The sequence below is a fragment of the Parasteatoda tepidariorum genome, chromosome 8 (assembly GCF_982258835.1).
Source record: "Parasteatoda tepidariorum strain Cologne lab strain chromosome 8, Ptep-v5.0, whole genome shotgun sequence".
Lineage (NCBI taxonomy): Eukaryota > Metazoa > Arthropoda > Arachnida > Araneae > Theridiidae > Parasteatoda > Parasteatoda tepidariorum.
This window is the reverse complement of record NC_141762.1, coordinates 33,510,390-33,531,870: the sequence shown is the minus strand read 5'-3', so window position 1 is coordinate 33,531,870 and position 21,481 is coordinate 33,510,390. Positions and strand designations below refer to the sequence as shown.

At 26.9% G+C, this 21,481-nt stretch overlaps 1 protein-coding gene across 1 annotated transcript in view; it reads left to right on the top strand.

Annotated features, from left to right (window-relative positions):
* Window positions 1-21,481, top strand: part of LOC107454010 (putative ATP-dependent RNA helicase DHX34) — a 31,077-nt gene that overhangs the window by 5,557 nt on the left and 4,039 nt on the right. The window contains exons 4-16 of the mRNA XM_016071053.4: window positions 1,855-2,585; window positions 3,633-3,914; window positions 6,075-6,279; window positions 7,640-7,854; window positions 8,925-9,119; window positions 10,808-10,996; window positions 12,255-12,494; window positions 13,023-13,169; window positions 13,622-13,767; window positions 15,875-15,985; window positions 17,316-17,437; window positions 19,197-19,355; window positions 19,463-19,565. Coding sequence (XP_015926539.2) covers window positions 1,855-2,585; window positions 3,633-3,914; window positions 6,075-6,279; window positions 7,640-7,854; window positions 8,925-9,119; window positions 10,808-10,996; window positions 12,255-12,494; window positions 13,023-13,169; window positions 13,622-13,767; window positions 15,875-15,985; window positions 17,316-17,437; window positions 19,197-19,355; window positions 19,463-19,565 — 2,845 coding nt within the window. The remainder of the gene's footprint in view (window positions 1-1,854; window positions 2,586-3,632; window positions 3,915-6,074; window positions 6,280-7,639; window positions 7,855-8,924; window positions 9,120-10,807; window positions 10,997-12,254; window positions 12,495-13,022; window positions 13,170-13,621; window positions 13,768-15,874; window positions 15,986-17,315; window positions 17,438-19,196; window positions 19,356-19,462; window positions 19,566-21,481) is intronic.

Here is a 21,481-nt window from a genome sequence, read left to right as displayed (position 1 = left end):
TATATATATTCCATGTATGAACCTTTGGTTACACAGCAAACATTAATGTTATTGTCCAGTTCCCACTAGACTCTATTCTCTCTGTGTCTTACAGTTTTGCTGCATCACTCAATAAGGAGGGTAAGGAGAAAAAAAATCTTTTAAATAATCTCCCAAGAAAATGTTGCACGCAAAAGGGACATATGTGCTGTTTATATTGTTGATCAAACCATATAGAATAGAGTCTGGCAAAAACTGTATTATCACATAGATGTTTGCTGTGTGATCAAGGATTCAAATGTAAATTCTATAAAGGTTGTAAGTAAAACTTGTATTTTGTTCAAGGTAAGTTTTTCAGGGTGTGTAGCGTTTTTAAAAAGTGCTTAAAGGTGCTTATTTTCGATTTTCGTTTTTTAAAAGCCCTTGAAGGTGCTTTTTTTATGGGGACTTTTTAAAAAGTGCTTAATTTTACCTTTTCAAAAATGAGAAATTTTTTTTCTTTACCATGTTGATTTTTGGCAGGTATTATGCAAAAGAGTCGTTTTCACAAAATTCTATTAAACGTTTTTCACAAATCATTCCAACACAATGCATTTTGGCGTACTGTCGTTCCATAGCGTATGAAAGCGCCAATCATATTACATGCTTGATGAAATGCTTGCTGGTCTTCATGTGCATATACTGAGCTGGATTCAGTGAGAATTATTCAGGGTGGCCACCTACCTGGAAAACCTTTAAAATCTGGAAATATCAGGGAATTTTTTTATACTGGAAAAAACCTGGAAAAGTCAGGGAAATTTGGATAAAAACCTGGAAAAATCAAGGAATTTAGAAGAAAAGCTGGAATTTTCCACTTAATTTAAATGATTTTACCATCCGTTTTATCCTCTTCTATTTAGACGTAAATTTATCGTAAAAAAGTTGAAATATCATCAACTTAGCAATACTTTTCTTGCATTAAAATTTTCTTCATTATTACCCTGCTAAACTTGAATGCCATTTCAAACTCTTTTATGTTGGGAAATGATTGGAGAAATCTTTGACCTCTTTGGAGATTATGGAACTATGCAGTTTACGAAAGGCAAAAATGTGGAAGAAAAGATTAGGATATTTGCTTCTGTTTATAAAAGTAGCGTTTTTTGTTTAAAATCTTCTTTTAGTCTGTGGGCTGAATTCATTAATTGTTCAAGTTTGTTCCGATGCTTCGGGGGTATTTTTTTCTTTTATCAAATTATTCAAAATGTTTCAGTATTTTTAACTTTATAAAATTCTCCAAAAAACAATTATAATTTAATTAGAGATTTCATCTTGCACTCTTTTTCTGAAATCTTTTGTTCAATGAATTATTTTTCTCAGCAAAGCCAATCAATCACTAATAGTGACACTTTTCTTGTACCTATACTACACTTTAGCGGGGGGAAAAACACGCTGACCTGGAAATTTTACGATTTTTACTGGAAAAATCAGGGAAATTTGAAATCTGATTTGAGCGGCCACCCTGTTATTCTTACCCTATCATGTGTAACTCTGCTGCATTTTGCAAGAGATTCTCAATTTCCGGCTTCATTTTCCTCCCTCTGAAATCAAACTGCAGAATATCTTTTTATGATGGCTAATGTAATCAAGAAAAGAGTTCTTTGTCAGAAACTAGTTATTTTATCATAATCATGTAAAGTCTTTGAAAATTATTTTGCATTTTGTTACTGTATATAGTGCTTAAAAATATTTTTTAAGTGCTTATTTTTTGTTGAAATATTTGGCTATGCACCCTGTTTTTGCTGTATTTGTCTTAGTTTTTATTTTTACTATGTCTTTTTAAAAACTCCACAGGTATTATGAATAGTTCTTTATTTAAATTCAATTTTATTTGTTTAGGCTCATCAAGCAGCCACTCTTCACACAAAAATTCAACTTTTTCTCTTACTTTGGCTGAACTGAATAACATGATGATGAAAGGACACATATTTAATGATGATAAAGAATCTGCTCTGAATGAAGAACTTTTGGTAGAGTTTGCTTACATTATTGAGCTCTATTTAAACTGCCAAAAGAAGCAACAAGAAGCTAAAATTCTAAAGCTGCATGAGGCTCAAGAAAATTTACCGATTAGTAAATATCGTAATGACATTTTAAAGGCTGTAGAAAGTAATCAAGTGGTATTAATAGCTGGTGATACTGGTTGTGGTAAATCAACTCAAGTGCCACAATATCTGATGGCTGCAGGATACGAAAGTATTGCTTGCACTCAACCTCGTAGAATTGCTTGCATTTCTTTGTGTAAACGAGTTTCTTATGAAACTTTAAATGAATATGGATCATTAGTGGGTTATCAGATTCGTTTTGAAAAAAGTAAAACTGCTCACACTAAAATATTGTTCTTAACTGAAGGCCTCTTGTTGAGGCAAGTATCATCTGATCCAATGTTATCTGCTTATAAAGTGGTCATTTTGGATGAAGTTCATGAGAGACATATATCATGTGATTATTTGCTAGGTATAATGAAATGTTTGACAATTCAGAGACCAGACTTAAAAATATTGCTGATGTCTGCTACAATCAACATTGAGCTATTTTCAGAATATTTTCAAAATTGCCCTGTGATACAAGTAAGTTTTTTTTCTTCTTAAAAATTCCTCATATTTTCCTCATTTCACATATTTTTTGGCAATGCAACCTTGGATGTCCCATCCATCCGTTTAGGTGATTATGTAATATTTGAATGGCCCCTAACTGAAATTTCTGCTAATGTTTATCTTATTACTTTTATAATGGTCTTGTGTCAGGATGAATAGATTTGAAATTTTAATAAACATCATTTGTGTGGGGAATACTAACATGAATTTAACATATGAGCCATCGAATAACGAGGTAAGAACTAAATTGCCAAAATAAACTATTTATTAAAAACTTTACAATAAATACTGAATTATAACATACTTCCAAAATAGTTGGGGAAAGAAAATTATGCGCCCTGAAACTCTCAAAGGCCAAAATAAACATGCAGTGGCGGAATCGCTAATGCAACTGACTGGCGAGCAGTCAAAAATATTTTAGTTAGCAAGAGTCTCAGAGCGCATGCGTAACAATCAACAAATAACAAATTAGAAAAGATTTCTCCTAATAATTTATTCAACTATGGCTGAACAATTTGAAGTAATATTAATTATGATTTGTTTTCATTCTTAAAAGAACTAATTGCAGATACATTGGTCAGGCTTTAATTTTTTTTAAGAAAGTGACGACATATTTTCGAAAAATTTTCTTACAAAGAGATAAATTTATTTAAAAATTACATTTTAACCTAATTGTTATCTTTAGAAACTATTTAGAATATTTTTAGTTTTTCAAATTAAATGTGTGCTAATGTTCATTTTATTATTTTTTAACAGTCTTACCTATTTAGTATTAAGTATAATATCTATTCAGTTAGAAATATAATAGTCTTATACATTAAACTGCATAAGATAAATGTTACAAAAGCCTTTCATTATGTCAAATAAGAGTATAAAACAATCAGAAACTAAACACTATGAAATATTTTAATTTATATCATGAGAATATTACCACTTAATTTGAAATATTTGTTTTGTTATAACATGTTAAAAAAAACTAATTTTACTTTTTTCTCTTATATTTGTTTTTATAAATTTTAGGTACCTGGTAGATTATTTCCTATAGAACTGAAGTATTACCCAATTCCTACTGAGGAACAAAAATCTGTTTCTGGTAAACTGAACCCTGGTCCTTATATTCGAATACTGAATCTCATTGATCAAAAGTACCCAGAAGATGAAAGGGGAGATGTTCTCATATTTTTGAGTGGTATGACAGAGATATCAATTGTAGAAGAAGCATCAAGAGCATATGCTGAAAAGAGTAACAAATGGATCATATTGCCATTGCATAGTTCTTTGTCTCTGGAAGATCAAGATAAGGTTTAACATCAATAATTATACATTATTTTATTCATACTTCAGATGTCTCAAAGATAACCACTTCTTCAAAAAATAAATAAAATAAAAAAGTGGACGGAATAGAAATACACTATTTGCTGTGATATGTTGAGAAAGCTAGGATAATAATTTTATCAAGTTTTGAAATTAGTTACAAAGTTTGTCAACAGATGGTGTTACTAACTGGAAAACACTGAAACAATGTTTTCTATTGTATGTGATCTGCTAATTTTGTCTTCGGACTGCCCACTATTGTTGTTGCAAATAGTGGTTATTTTGAAAACATTGGGTTTTATGGTTTTGTCCAATTATAAATGTTATATGTTAACAAACTTTGTAGCTTTGTAGGAATAAATTACTGTACTATTCTATTTCTGTTATTGGTTTTTGAAATTGTTTTTTTTTTTTAGTACTCTTATTTATTTATTCTTTGTTGGCATTATAATTTATATTATTTGTATTTTAATTTGTAATATCATTAATATAAGGTTTCTAAAGATAAGTTCTGTACGAAATAAGCAATCTGTTATGCAAATATTCTACTTACAACAATATAATCTGTTACGCATGTTTCTGCTTAAATTTTAAAAAATGTTTCATTTTAAGTGTAAATTACAACAATAACATTGAATTTTCTTTCAGCAACAAAAAAAAAAAACAAAATATTACTATAAACAAGAAATAAATAAAGTTTAAGAAATGAAATAATTAAGCTACCAATCTTTATCTTCGAATTAAATAATTAAGCTACCAGTTTGGAATTTTTCTTACTGACTTTTAAATAGAATTTCCATTCATATACAAAATAAGTCTTTTTTTTATGATAAGCTTTTCTTTACTAGAACATTCCATTATAGCTAAACTTCCATTAAAATGACTGATACATTAACTCCCATTTTTATTTATTGTGCTTAACATTTTATATTAATTAAATGATGAACTTAGATGTTTTCAAAATCTTTTTGTTGTTGAATATTGCTTAAAAAATCCAGTGTTTAACAGAAACTGCATTTAATATATGATGTTCAAAATTTATATGCTGTTTATTTTTTGCATAAATTTAATAAAAATTGGAAGTTATCTAATTTATTGCTATAAATTTTATTTGAATGGAGTTTTATGTTAGTTCATGCTGAAAACAAACTCTTTTGAGTTCACAGAATTTCTTTTAATAAATATTCTTTACATAATATGAAACTGAAAAAATGAATTCAGTAGAGTCCCGAATATCTGACAGCCTCAGGAGTTGGGGTATTTAGGAAAATCGAAATCATTAGATAATTGGAGGATCTTTTCAAAATTATTTTTTAAATGTATAAATATTGAAATTAATCAAACTAATTAAAAATTACAAAAAGGTTTAATAAACACTTATTTGTATAAAATTTTTTTCTACTTTTAACAGATAAAATTTTGGTAGAATATCATGAAAAAAAAAGTAATTTATGCATTTTTTTCCTGTTTCCTCGTACTTTCCTAGTGACTTAATTTGGGATTAATCATCATAACAATAATTGGATTAAATTGAATGTGGTGCTTATTTGCACAATGTCTAAAAAAAGGTAACATTAAATCTAATGAGTAAGCATGTGTTGTGAATCTTTTAATGCTTCTGGGAAGGGGGGTTTCGGATGATAAGATAATTGATTGGGTGTCAGATAATCTGAGTTCTAAAATATATTTAGCTAAACATGAGTTAAATGATCAATAAATTTATTTTGAAAAACCATAAGTAGTTATGCTCCTAATTTAATAATATGCTTATTTAATCTTTCAAATAAATATGCCAGGTTAACTAAAATGGTGTAGTGAAAAAATTTCAAAATAATTCATTTTATTTATTAAAAATTCATATACTTTTGAAATTTCTTTTTCATCAAATTTCTTTTCCAAAATAATTATTTTTTTCTCTTTTTTCTTCAAATAACACAATCAACTGAACTTTCAATCAAACTTCCTCAAGATACAAATAATTTCCTTTTATTTTTTCACAAAAATGATGTTTTTCAAAAGCTACTGAAGGACTTAATAATCAGTTATCATTGCAGTTTCAAATGCAGCTTTGAAAAATGATAGTAATTTTTTTCTTTGTTGTGGCATCTTTTTAAAACTATAATTTTATGTGAAAATTTTAAAATTTAGGTGTTTGACATTGCTCCAGATGGAGTGCGGAAATGTATAATCTCTACTAATATTGCTGAAACATCAGTAACTATTGATGGAGTCAGATTTGTTGTTGATTCTGGAAAAGTAAAAGAAATGAGCTACCATCCTATTTGCCACATGCAGAAGCTACAGGAATTTTGGATTAGCAAAGCTAGTGCTGAACAACGCAAAGGACGTGCTGGTATAAATATATACTTTTATTTATTTATTGTCAAAATTCTAAATGCAATATTTGCGTATCCATTGTGCAATTTTTACTCAATCATGTAAAAAGTAATTGATATGCATGATTTCTAAATTGAAAGAATTGTGATGTGTGATTCCTAAGTCATATGAATATGAATTGCGGTGAGAGGATTTTTAAACCATATAAAAAGATTTGAACTTTTCAAATCTTAAAGTAGAATTAACAAGTAATCGTTTAATCTTATGATTCATTATTATCTTAGTTGTAATATGGTGTCAAAAAAGTAAATGTTTCAAATACTATTGTTTTTATTTTATAACACTATTACATTACATTTAATAATAGTTACTTATCTATTACTGATTTTATGATTAGTACACCTAGAAAATGTACCAAATTTAGCAGTCTTAACTAATCTTTGTAGTTTTTTTAAAGGTTGGACCCTTAAACGACTTATAAACATAACCGCAAGATAGTCGTGTTTGCAAATATCCTTTAAAAATCTTTTAAGAAAACTATTTTAAATAATAAAATCTTATTTCATATTTTTCACATATGTGACCTTTGCAGGGTTGCCACAAACAAGACAAGGAAATTAGGGAGAACTGCGAAAATTCAGGGAATTTTATCTATCTGGGAAAGTCCGGAAATGTTTGGGAATTTAATTAAAATATCTCAAAAGCCAGTGAAAATGAATCAATTTGATTTTCAAAATATTTGAAAGTCCAATATTTCCCCCCAAAAATTATCCTTATCAATTTTTTTTTAAAAAATAGTTTATTTTCAAATCTAATAGCAAGAATAAATGTTTTGCAATGTGTATTATGTAATATGTATTATGTAATGGAATAATGTATGACTAAAAACATAACATTTATGTCATCGGTTACAAAAAGCAGGAAGATTTTATAAAAAATTTGGAAAAATCAGGTATAAGTCAAGAAATTTTTTTTCTGGGAGTTTGTCACCCTTTAATAATCTTTCAAACGAATTCAGCATTGCATCATAATTTTGAAATTTAACTAAAAGTACTTCCTCTTTCCAAGAAGTTAGCATTTTTGAACTGTTTCCCCCCCCCCTCCAAATTATGACCGTATATGCACCATTTTTAATGCTTTCAGTCTAATTAAAAGGTAAAAATATCTCTGGTCAAGGCATTTTTGCATGAGAATAATGAGCAGGCATATTACCCTCATAATGCTGAATCAGTTATAAGAATTAACTGAAATAATTTTAAAAAATTTATCGTTGAACATTTTTGTTGCACTTAATCATTCATAAATAAGAATCTATCTTGGCATTTATGTCCATGTGTGAGTGTATGTTTATTATTATCATTCTGATAATTTGATAGGTAGAACTGGTCCTGGAGTTTGTTTTCGAATGTACTCCCTGAAAGAGTATGATGGCTTATGTGCTTATACAAAACCAGAGATTCAAAGAGTACCATTGGATTCTTTGTTACTTCAACTGCTTTCAATGGGTTTACCTGATGCACGCAAGTTTCCTTTTCTTGAAGCACCTGATATGGTCAGCATTGAAGAATCACTGCAAAATCTTAAAAACCAGGTGATATATTGAACAAATTTAGCTTCCAGCCTTCATTGTCAAGTTCAGAGTAAACCAATTATTTTACAGAGTAAACCAATTTTATTTTCCATTGTGTTAAATGGTAGAGAAGTTTTGCCTGATAAGAAATTTTTTCTTCAAGTAACTAAAAGGGTTGAATTTGCTATTAAATTTAAGTTCATTTAAATGTATGATTGCTTGATTGATTGCACCTGATTGCTTGAAATTTCTGGTGAAAAATTTTTTTAACAATCATTTGGACTATTATTTTTTGTATCCCTATTGCTTCTGAATGCAGAATTGCAATTCTAAATGCAGTTTTCAAATATGGAAATCTTGGTTTATGTTTTGTACTAAAATTTGTAAGCAATTACAAAATAAAATGTTTTTGTTAGGAAAATCGTTAGAAATGTGATTAACTTTCCAGATCAATTTTTTTTTCTTTCCCACCTTCAATTTTATGTAGTAGTTATACTATAATATTATTTTTTTTAAGCATTATACGATGTCCCCCTGCTATATGGGCATAGCAGATGGTAAATTTTATAGGGCGATGAAATTTAAATACATAGTCACACTAGTTCTCTAAATTTCACATAAATAAAAATGAAAAGCTTGCTAAACATCTGCAAAAAGGTTAATTAACTTTCAAGAGTTTAAATCTATAATAATTCATTAAAGATTTCCTTATTTGTTTGAAATATTGAGGGGGACTTCTAATCAGGGAGGGAAGATTTCTAATTGAGGTGTACATATACTGTCTCCCTTCAACGACACCCATGTTTTGTGCCCTTATATTTTTGCAGTCTTCCTACTTTAATTCTCTGCAATGTTAAACTGATTCAAAATGTCTTTGATCTCTTGATTGAATCCTAGTTGCTGTTTTCCAGAACTTTATGTTAATAGCTTTCCTTCATTAAATCGATTATTTCTCTGAAATTCATTAAGAAAATATGTTGGAGAATTTCAATAAAATTTTGATTCTCTATGTAATTAGGAACATATAAATCTCTCTGTAACATATAAATATTTTGAAGAGTATATTATATTTATGCTTTTTATTATCAAAGGGTGCTCTAACTGAAGATGAAGAGTTAACAGCTATGGGTCAAATGCTTGCCAATTTACCCGTTGATGTAACTATAGGGAAAATGCTGATACATGGATGCTTATTTTCAGTTATTGAACCAATGTTGTCATTGGCTGCAGCTTTGAGTGTACAGACTCCTTTTACTAATCGTTCTAATAGAGATCCTGACATAAAAGTAGGATTCTAAGTTATTTTTAGAAATTTATGTTTCATTTATATCAATATCCTACATCATTTATATAAGAAAACTAACATATATGCTTGTAAATTATTTATTTTTAGAGTGTTTCTTGAAATTTTTTTTTATGCCGAATGTATTTTTGCATTTTTTTATTAATTTATGAGCATTGTTTGAATAATTTGATCGTTATTTTTATATTTTTTTAAAACTTTTTTAAGTATGAATTTTTGTGTCTTAGTAAAAATAAAAATAACTATTTCTACTAAAAATTCAAAGACTTTACAGTTAAAAAATTGACATTACTATCTTATCAATAGTTGAGTCGAGTTCTTATGTTTTACGGCAAGATAACTTAGAAAATCATTATCAAAGAGGAAAAGAATTGTGTAATGTATGCTCTTGCAAAACATACCACTTACGGTACATTTACCTGAATTTCAGCTATTTAATGAATATTGTTTTTTCATTGGAATATATATAGATAAACAATGACGAGGAATTTCTAAGTAAGTTGTGGATGTCAGATGAAGCCCATTCAAATTACATGTATAAGCTACCATTACTGGACTTAATGAACTTACTTAATGAAGTTCATGAGCACCCTTTACTCGTTAGTAAGGTGTGCTGTTTCATTACATAGAATCATTTGACTTTATTTTTTTGAAAATGAGCAAACGATCACGGTAACTGTTAATGCGGATCGTTATAGAGATGTTACAATCTTTCATTACATCAGAATTAAAGAATTTCCCACACGTTTGAGAAACCTGGTTTCAAAAAAAAGGAGTAACATCACATATTACATGGCAATCAATGGAAGCTGTGTAATATTGTTTGGTTACTGTGTGATCTGAAGATACGATAACGTACCCTGGTCTTCTAGATCATCAGATTTGTCCGTTTGTAATGTTTTTTTGTGCGGCTATCCCAAGAGTAAAGCGTACATGACTCCACCAAGAACTCTGGATGTGTTATAACAGAGAATTTGAGATGGCAGAATGCATCTGAGGGACATAATTTTTAAAAAATGATAAATTCCATTAATCTTTCTCGAATGGCAAGTTTTAAGATTTCAATTACTATGAATAAAATGTTTTACTAACGTCACTCTTGGTTTTGTTGGATTGTTTAAAAGTTTCTAACTTTTTTTTGTCACCCTGTATTATAATAAAATTTCAGTTCAATGTGGTAAGTCGGTAAATATATACAGTGTTCCAAGTCAGTACTTAGTCTAAATTCTGCCTTTCCATCGCAATTCCTTATTAATTAATGACAAAATAATTAAAATTAAAATAAACAAACTAATGTAAATTAAATTGAAATAAATTATTATAAATATTGGAATGTCTCTACAAAATATCTAAAAAAATTGTGTTGCTAAGTCTAAGATGGGGCACAGTTATAAAACTTGTAGGGGTGCACCTAAGTCTATTTGTGCTACTGATATACATTATATTTCAACATTAACTTAGTTATCATTTATTGGTGCATTTTTTTTAAAGTTAGTTTCTTTGCAATTTTTATAATTAACCTGTTGGCAGAAATTTAATTATTAAATAAAGTTCTAAAAAATTTACTTCCAAAAATTTCATTAAAGAAATCATAATTTGTTTGTTTATCTTTTGAACTGAAACTATTGTAGTATAAGTTTTTAACTAATATATTTTTTTTTCATTGCTTAGGTTGCAAGGCAATCGATAGAATCAGATCACGGGGACCCATTTACTCTGCTTAATGCATATCACAAATGGCTCGAAGTTAAAGCTCAACGTCATAGCAACTCTCGTAAGTGGTGTCGCCAAAAAGGGCTAGAGGAACAAAGATTTTATGAAATGACAAAACTCAGGCGCCAATTTAGAGACCTACTAAAGGTATTGCATTGATTTAAAAATGTAAAGATGTTACATTTATCTTTTTTTTTTAATTTTCTGAAGCTGATTTTTACTATACTACATCTAATCTCATTAATTCTCTATTTACAATTTTTTTTATAGAGCTGTATAAATATTTACTATTTATTAAGTATTTAGAATTATTGTTAACAATATATTAGATTTTTTTAATTCCATTTGTTCTATTATCATTGATCATCATTAGAAATTTTCTGAATGAATTGTTTATAAATTCAGTAAACTAGTGACTTAATTTAAATCCTAATGCACATTTGAGAAACTCACTTGTTATTTTTTTTATCTTGTTTTTAGATTTTTATTTTATAAGCATGTTGATAATTTGCAAGCAGATACCTCAGTTTCCAATTTCTAGATATTTTTTAGTTTAGATTTAAACTTTTAAAAGGCTGGTTGTCCCCATTCACTAAGAAAGAAATTATTTACCATTTAGACATCAAATGAATAATCTCAGAAATCACCTTATCAATTACATTAAAGGTCATAAGATGCCCTATTTTATCTTTGCCTTAAAATTAGTTTCTAAAAATATGCCGGGCCAATAGATTTGGTTGCTCAATCTTGTACCAGAACTATTATCAATATATATATATTGCTAACAGGTATTATCAATGGTCTGGGATTTTTTCTCAGTGATGATCTCTTAGTGACAGTGATTTCTCAGTGACAATACTTGAGCTTGCTCATGCTGTAATTTTTATCAGAGGTCAATGATGGTAGTAGTCATCCTGCTTCAGCATCAATTTTCCCAACCAACTCTGCATGGACTTCTCTGCCCCTGAAACCACTAGAGTCATTATATTAGAATGGATTCAAAATCACTAAGATATGATCATAGAAAATGCAATCCAATCTGATTCTCAGACTTTAACACAAGAAATTGAACTGCCACCCAATTTGTATAAGCAAAGACTAAACCTACCTCATCTACTGAATCATGTTTAAAAGATGAATAAAATGGTTTTCGTTTCTCATGTTTTTAATTCAGGTGGTAATAACAAACCTAAACTGTTATTTTTTTCCAAAATCAATGTTTAACTCAAGCTGATAACAGTCTTGATTAGTTCAGAAACTTGATAATCCACATGCAGGCAATCTGAAGTATACTAATTCTTTCTTCTTCTTCTTTTTTTTTTTTTGAAAATTGTAAAAATTAAAATATATTGTGTTTAATTCAGTATCATTCTGTTTTTAATTAGAATTTGTGTTCTGTTTTTAGGATAATAAATTGCTTTCTGATAGTCATTTTCATACTAGTAGTCGTGAGCGTTCAGCAAGGCACAGTGAGCTTTCACATTTAAGGGATATGAAGAGACAATATCACCAAGCTCCTCGTAAGAGAAAAATATTAAAACTTGATAGTGATGTTTATACAAATGAAGATCGTGATGAGGAAGATGGTACTATTAATATTCATGATGTCGATTTTTGGATATCAAATAATAGCTGGCAAGTACAGGTAAGGCATTTGTCATGATTAGATAATCAAAAAATAAAATGTTCAATAGTTTCAAATTGTATTATGTAATTTCAAAAATATTTACTTTATTGTATTTTCAATTTGTTAAAATTAATATATGCATGTTTAATAAATACTAACTATATTTGAAAGATGAAATGTATTCAAGTGTTTTTAATTGTATTTTTTTAAAATTTTATACCTATTTTTTATTTAGTATATTTTTGCTGAAACCTTCATAAGTTGCAGGTATCAATTTTTAACAACTGATATCTTTGTTTATTATTAAAAAAATTTAGAATGTATAAAGCTTTTTCTTTTTAATTTTCATTTTTAAATAAAATAATACAAATTATTGCATTAATTATCGACTATGTCAACTTTCATCTATCAAAAGGTGCTTCAAGGTAGAATAAATTAACATGTATACTAGTAAATTGGTATTTAGTATTTATAGTGGTAGTTACTCCATAATTGCTTTGTTTTACAATTCAATAATCGTAAAATTTTTTTAAAATCTTTTGTTAGATGTTATCATCTAAAAGTCAAGTATCTTCTTATCGTGATATGATGTGCTTAAAGTTTATAGTTTGCAGTGCTTTGTACCCACGTATAGCACTTTCTGATGTACATAATTCTCAGAAATCCTCTGGTGAACTGCATTTTCATACAAAGGTATGTTTTTTAATGTTTGGCTCTTTTTTTATGCTAATTCTTGTTTGTTCTTAAGTCTCAAAATTTAAATAGTCTCTTCTTTATAATCTTATCTCTTCTTTTATAATCTTTTACGAAAATATGTTATAGGTTTTATTGTATTTTTTTAACTTTCTTTATGTTTTAAAAAAATATATTCTTATAGTATGCAACATTAGTAATATTATATTAACCAATAAATGTGTTTATTTTTTATGCACCGATCAAAAAATTATTAGTTTGAGTAAAAAGTCATTCCTATTTTCATATTTTTCATATTTTTTTGAAGCATTATCTATTTATAACTAACATTTTCTTTGTCAACTGTAATTAAATGTATTTTATTGATTGTTTTAGAATTTTATTATTATGATAAAATTCTCTCTTAAAGTTTTTCACTAACTTATTTTATTTCACAAAACTCTTCTTTTCAGGGAAAACCATTTGTAGTACTTCATCCTAATGGTAGTTTAGCTTTACAATCAGATTTATTGCAATTGAAAGAGACAGATATAGTTGAATTAAAGCATGTTAGGTCTGCTACTCATATGAGTAAAAATCATCAACTACTTTATTTTTTGTAAGTCAGTTATATTCTCATTTTTGCTACAAATTATATTCTTTATTTTGTTATGTAATTATAGCATAATGTAATATTTAACTCTGATATTTCTATTGTTGATATTTCTATTTTGTATTAAATATGGTGTATATTTGCAGTTACTTAAGACATAACTTCATGCATTTTCTTTTTGCTTCTTTCCCTGATATGGAAGATAGATTTTTTTTTATATATCTGTTTAGTTAGGGCCAAAAATAATTAAAAAAAATATTGCATCATTGCGTTTTACTTAAATTTTTGGGCAGGAGTAAAAAAGTAAAATTTAATCTTTGAAAGCTTTTTAATAAGTTTCTTTTTATGACTTTTGTATAAGAGACATGTTAAAAGAAGCTCTCCAGTAAGATTTTTTAAAATGTTAAATAAAAGTTTGTGAACCATAATTTTGTTAAATAGTTTAAAGGTTCAGAAACAAAAGCAAAAAATAAGTTACATTTATAGTTAGAATAAAAATAACTTTTCAGCTATCAGTGCTAAACGTAATAACTGAAGCTTAATCACAGGTGAAGAAGCAGAATAACAGTATTTCTCCATGACCAATCCTGTAATCTCTATAGGGATTAATGCTGCATATAAACTTTCAGTAGAATAAGTTTTCAAAAAGTGTCTTGCTGTGTTTGATTTTTATCAAAAAAAATGAATGAATAATAATACTGTAAAGGAAAAATTAAAAGAATGCAGTAATCGATTCTGCAAATAAGTTTATTTTTAGAATAAAAACTGATTTACTCAGACATTTTTTTGTTCTGTAAGTTGTCTAATATTTGAAAACTAGCTTTAATTTTTATGTTATTGTGAGGAAACAAAGTTTGTCTTTCATTTAGCATTAAAAGAAAGCTTAAAAGTTTAATATCATATCTATAATATTCTGCTTTAAAAAACAACTTTCTTTGAACAGAAAATATTGGTGAAATTTAATTTGAACTGATATAAAGTATGGAAGCGAACAAAATAGGCCAAAAGATTTTTATTTTATTTTCATTTAAACAACATTTGTCCATCAAGAATGCAAGGTTATCTAGGTGGAATTTGTTAGAATATTTGAAAAACATTTTTAGTTTAAATATCTGAAATGCTTTCTTTATAACATTGATGAACACAACTATATATTTTTAAAAAATTTAAATTTCGTATTGAATGTAATTGCAATCAAATAATAAGTAAAAAAAATACTTTTTTGATTCTTCTGCTCTACAGTCAGAACTAATGTTCAATCCGAACTAAAGAATGTATGTTTTTTTAATCATATATATTTATAAATAAAAATTTTATGTTAAAAAATGTAAATATATTTTAAAAGGTGTCATTTCTAAAATATTTTACATAAAAATACTAACATATTTTAAAAATTTTGGTTTTAAAATAAATATTTTTTGTTGCAAGAGTGATTAAAATAAATATTAATAATATAAACATTAATAATATAAACATTAATTATTAACATAAATTTTTTGTAGCAAGGAAAAACCCTGTGTAAATATTCATTTTCATGAATTTATGTATGATTTATATTTAAACATTAATTCAAATTCATATCTATTAAACAATATGTAAGTAATGTGTATAAAAAATATTGAAATTATTATCTGATCTATGTTTTAACAGGATGCGTAGCGTTTTTAAAAAGTGCTTATTTTTATTTGGGGTTTGTAAAAAGTGCTAAATTTTCTATCTTTTAAAAATGAATATTTCTTTGCCTTGTTGATTGTCATTCTAAATTACAAAAATGCATGATTTTCGCAATTTTCCTTGCAATATTTATGAGAAACTAGCTATTTTATCATAATAATGTAAATTTTTTGAAATTGTTTTTGAATTTTATTGAACAAATTAAGAACTTTAAACAATAGAAATTTTTTTTATTACTACACATATTCTAATTATTATTATTATTATTTTTTTTTTTTGTATAGTGATTAAAAATATTTTTTGAGTCCTTAAAAAGTGCTTATTTTTTTTGTTGAAAAATCTGGCTATGCACCCTGTTTAATACTTCAAAAAAATTTTTATTAGCTATTATAAAATGTGTATTTTTAGTTTATTAAGCGAATTTTGCAAATTTTCTCAGGTCTTTACTTGAAACAACAAAACCATTTTTAGTTAACTGCTTGCGGGCACCATCAGCTCATACTTTGCTTCTTTTGTCACACTCACTTGACACAAACCAAGATTTTACAAGGTAAATATATGATACCAAACAAAATATTATTATTTATTCAATGTTCTACTTATAATTCTTATTCTTATTTAGATTATGGGTCTTGTATGTACTTGTTGATTTTTATATTTGATTGCTTTTTACTTATATATTATGTAAAATTATATGTTATGTCATAATTTTATGTAAGCTGGTAATTCTTATTTTTGTTTAGTTAAATTTATTTCGTTAAGAGATAATGGATTTCTAAATATGTTTTGAATAATACAATAAAAATAATCTTGATGATGTTACATTTGCAGTTACTGACATAATATTGCATGACTGATAACTACAACTTCATTATAATACATTTATAAACAAAATTATGTTTTACACAAAACAATAAATAAAAAAAGCCAAGTTATATTTGAATTAATTTTCAAAATTTATTATATAATTAATTTTCATTTTCTGAATATTTTAAAATAGCTACCAATGTATACTTATTATCTATTTAGTATTTTATTACTTCTATTTTATTCATCTCCGTTAAACTATTGCAGAATTTTAAGACCAACCAAATACTAAGTAAATCTATTGTTTTTATAATTTTTAGTTATTTTTTTTACAAATTGTAACAAATTTATACTTATAATCATAAGGAAATATAACAATATAAATCAATTCCTTTTCATATTTCATAAACATGTTGCAAGAATATTTTATTTGTTTTTAATTTGCAATGCTGTTCTTTAAATATCTTTTTGTATTCTTATGTTATTTATTTAACTAGTTGTATGAAATATTTTTTTTCATTAACTTTCAAATATTTTTTTCATAATTGTGATAAAATATAGTTATTGACAGAGATGATTGTGCTCTGGAAAAAATTCTGGATTTCTGGGTTTTTCATTAACCGTGAGCCAGAAATCCAAGTACTAGAAGTTTCAAGAAATAATCGATCACATTTACGTCTAAATTTTTTATATATATATTATTAAAAAATATTAGAATTATTTGAACTATAGAATATTAGAATAATTTATACTTGGCATCTCTTTCATTTGTAACTATTTTTTTTTTAGAATAATAAATGTGATTAGACATAAAAGTAAACTTATTCATTTAAATCATGTTGCAATTTATTTAGAATTTCATGTCTTTAAAATATCAATGATTTAAATTTAGAGATTAAGCACTAATTTAAATTTGAAGGCATTAACTTAATAAAATGCATTATTAAATATTACTCGAGAAATTTTCTGGATTTGTGAGTTGGACTCACGATCACTCCTGTATTGGTTATAAAAAGAAACATTTATAATGAAAAATTGTGTGCTCAAGGGTTAAACAAACTATATTTGTTTAGAATCGTGTGTGATGGTTGGATTGAACTAAAATTTCATGAAACAGAACCCATTCAAGATTTTGTAAGTCAAGCCTTTGAAATTAGAGATGCCTGGCAACGCTTATTGCAAAAAGCCTTTGAAGGTAAATATATTGTTATAGTTATATATTACTAACATAACATATAATTTTTCTAAATAATGTTATTCAAACAAAAAATTTTTATTAATATGATTAAAAATTGAGATTAGGATCTCTTCAAAGTGATTTGTAATGAAAGAAGCAAGTAATGAGAATTACTTAAACAGAATTTTTTTTTCAAGATAGTTGATTTACTGTTGAATTGTTTATAATAAGTGTGTGCAAATTTTTTGATAAAAGGGCTTTATAAAAAAAGGCTTCATAGAATTTCAAGAAAGCTGCAATGAATTATGTTTATATTAATGGATGTTTAAGTACGGAATTACTTCTTTGTGTAATAAAAATTATATGAATTTGTCTTAAAAAAATTAGGAGACAAAACATTTTTAAATTAAAAATATTTGAATGACTTGAAAAATTTTCAAACACTACGTAGCTCATTATAAAATGTAATTATAATATGTTTTCAACTTTTTCTGCAGAAAAATTAATATTATTTTTTCCTGAATATAAATTGCTTAGATATTTTCTACATTTGTTTTGAACATGTTTTGCATTAAGAAATTTTTTTCAAAAAAATTTACTTTAAAAGATTTATATCTTTTGATATTTTCAATAAGTACCTCTTCATTTTGAAATTTTAACGTAATGAACTTAGTACTCTATTTTTCCAAAAGAGAAATCTGTGAAGAGCCCATATTAGTGGGAAGAATATTTTGTGGGGTTCTTTTTAATGAGTAAGTTTTGGTCTAGAATCTGTTAACAAACTTAAATTTCTCCTAAAATGAGCCTTGGTTATAAAATTTCTTAATCCACTTATGTTCCATTTAATTCTTGGTTGGAAGGGAAGGAGCTACACATTAACTTATCAAAGGCATATTTTGCAATCCTAATTTATAATGTGTATAATCAGTGTTTTCCATATGTATATTTTGTGTCTTATAGTGCTATTACTCATTTCGTGTAGGAAATAAATAAAACATTTCACTTAAAAAATGTAAAATAACTAAATTCTGTTAAAATTTAAACTATGAAAATTTCAGGTACACATTTCCTAGTGGATGAATTTCTTAATTTTGCATTAGATTAAAAATACAATCTATATAAAGTGATTTTTTAAAGGATAAATAATTGCAGTCTGTAAATTATAATTTCTTACTATATTTGCAAAGTTTTTCTGCAATATTTAAGTGTTTTTTTTTTTTTTAAATTTTTTTCTTTAACCTATTTGTGAAATAAAGCAACTCTGAAAGCTAAACTCTGTTTTTAAAAAAAGCAGAGTTTATCTTTCATCTATATGTTTCTTCATTCAAATTTGCCATTTGTAATGACTAAACCTATTTAACAAGCATTTATATTGTATTTAGTAACAAAAATATTCATTCAATTATGAAAATGTAATTTAATTACATCTTGTATCCTTTTTCTATGAAAAAAAAATATGTAAGGAATGTTCTTTAAATTTTCTTTCCTCATTTATATTCTTTAGCAAAAAAATTTACTTTTTTTTTAATTATGTGCGTTTTTATCAATTATTCATAGTTGTTAAGTTTAGTTTTTCTCTAAGGAGTAATTCTTGTTTTTGTAGGAAACTCTTTAAAAAATTAATAAGATGAGAAAAATCTTACTTTTTTGCTTCCTTTATAATTTTAGTTTTTGCTTATAAGAGTTGTTTGTTCCTTCATATTTGTTTCCTATCTAATTTTAGTTTATTTCTTTTAATGTCTATTTGTTATTGAAACTATATTTATTGGTTTCACAGAGTACAGAATGGACCAAGAAGCCAAAAGTGATGAAATTCAAAAAATGGGCAAGAAACTATATGAGTTGATTTCTATATTTTTCCACTCTGAAATAATCCATGCAGTTCGAAGGCTTCTTGCAGCTGACATTAAGAAACTATATGTTGGACCACAAGAAGGTACAACATGTCATATTATATAGGCCCTCCAAGCTTAAATTCAGCTCTGCTACTGGATTATATTTAGAAATATAAATTTGTTCAAATTATTTCTCATTATTTCGTAGGAAATGTTGCAGTTTCTGTTGGCTTATTGGAAGAAGCTCAAAATGCATCTGAACATCCAGTTAAAGGAGGATTGCAAATAAAGCAATATTTAACTTATAACTGGTATGCATTTCTTACTTATATAAAAAAATTTCTCTTAAAAATTTAATTTTAATCACCTGTTAGTTATTGTAACATTAAGTTTATATATATATACAGTTGTCTCTGCTTAATGTACTTACTTACTTATCCTCTACGTGCCTTTGGGCACTTAAGGCCTCTAGCATATCCCTCCAATGCTTCCTGTCTCTAGCAATAGATCTTGCTTCCTCCCAGCCAGATATTCCACATTCTTTTAATTCGCCCAAAAACATGCGCTGGGTGGTAAGTCTGGGTCTTCCTCTTGTTCTTTTACCATCAGGGGCCCATGTAAGCGCAACAGATGTAATTTTTTCTTTGGGCATTCTGAGGATATATCCAAGCCAGCTCCATCTTCGTTTTTTAATTTCATCTTCTATTGTTTTTATTTTAGCTTTCTTTAATAGATTTTGATTTGATACTTTGTAAGGCCAGAAAATTTTAAAAATAAATCTTAAACATTTGTTTTGAAAGATTTCTAATTTTTGTATTTCGATCTTAGTCTGTTTCCAGGTTTCTGCACCATATAATAGTACTGCTCTAACAATAGCTTTGTAAACAACTATTTTTGTCGTTATTTCAATATTTGACTCTCTCCAAAATTTATGTAATCCCTTAAAACATGTTCTTGCTTTGATTATTCTATGTCTAATATCTTCAATACTTCCACCTTTTTTATCTACAATAGAACCTAAATAGCTAAATGACTCTATGTCATCTATTTCGTGATTTTCGATTTTAATTTTGTCATTTTTCTTTTGATTTATTCTCATTACTTTAGTTTTCTTCTTGTTTATGAATAAACCTACACTATTTGAATATTTGTGGAATTTGTCTGTTTTAAGCTGAAGGTCTGTACATTTGGATGAAATAAGTACAATGTCATCAGCAAAATCAAGGTCTTCTAAAGTTTTTGTGAAATTCCACCTTATTCCTCTTTTTTCATCTTTCAAGCTGTTTCCTCTGCTTAATGTGACCGTAGTTAATGTTATAGATAGCTAATTGTTATCAAAATCATTTTGTCCGGATTTTTTCTATTCATTTGTATCTAAAATTATAGCTTTCTATGATCATAACATTATTTATTGCTAAAGTTTTTATTTATTTTTTCGAAAGCCATCTAGTCAAAGAAATATTTGCTGTGTTTTCCAAAAAGAACCTGTTCTTTTCTTTCTCTGCTCTAGTGTTTAAATTTTAGAGTATTCTTCCTCTTTCATCTTAGGAGTTCTTTTAACTGTAGGTGGACAGAGACGTGATTGGTTGTTAATGCCATGTGATCATTTTCTTCATGTCTCAGCTGTGTTAGCTTTTATCTGAACTAAGAACTAGTGAGTCAATATTTTAAGTCCTGCTCAATTATATGGAGTTTGTTGATCTGAATAGTTGGAAATGAAATGATTAAACATCTAAAAAAAAATCAGCATTTTAAATCCTTATGTACAGTGCACAAAAAATGAGCCACCTTGAATATCTTTTTAACTAATCATTTTCTTAAACTCGATCTTAATGGTTCTACGGACGTGACCTCAAATATACTAATTAATTAGGGCAGATAATATTTTAAGGTATGAAATCAGGCACAAAAACGTACTTTCTCAGAATAAACATAGTTGTTTTTATTGATGGATTCAGGTATCTGAGCCCTAAAATATAGGGGGTTTGGGAAATATGATCCCAATAGTTTAGTATGGAGAGCAGTCCAAAATATGAAACCCATATTGTTAATTTTACTTTATCCTTATTTTACAATATCTCCAAAACTAATGAAGTGAATAACCATAATTTTGCACATAGTTATAGAATTCGTTCATCCAAAGATAACAAACTTTTGCATAATTTTAAAGTATGTAATTTTGTATGACGAAACAAAATACAAAACTTGAACATAGTCGATTGAATAG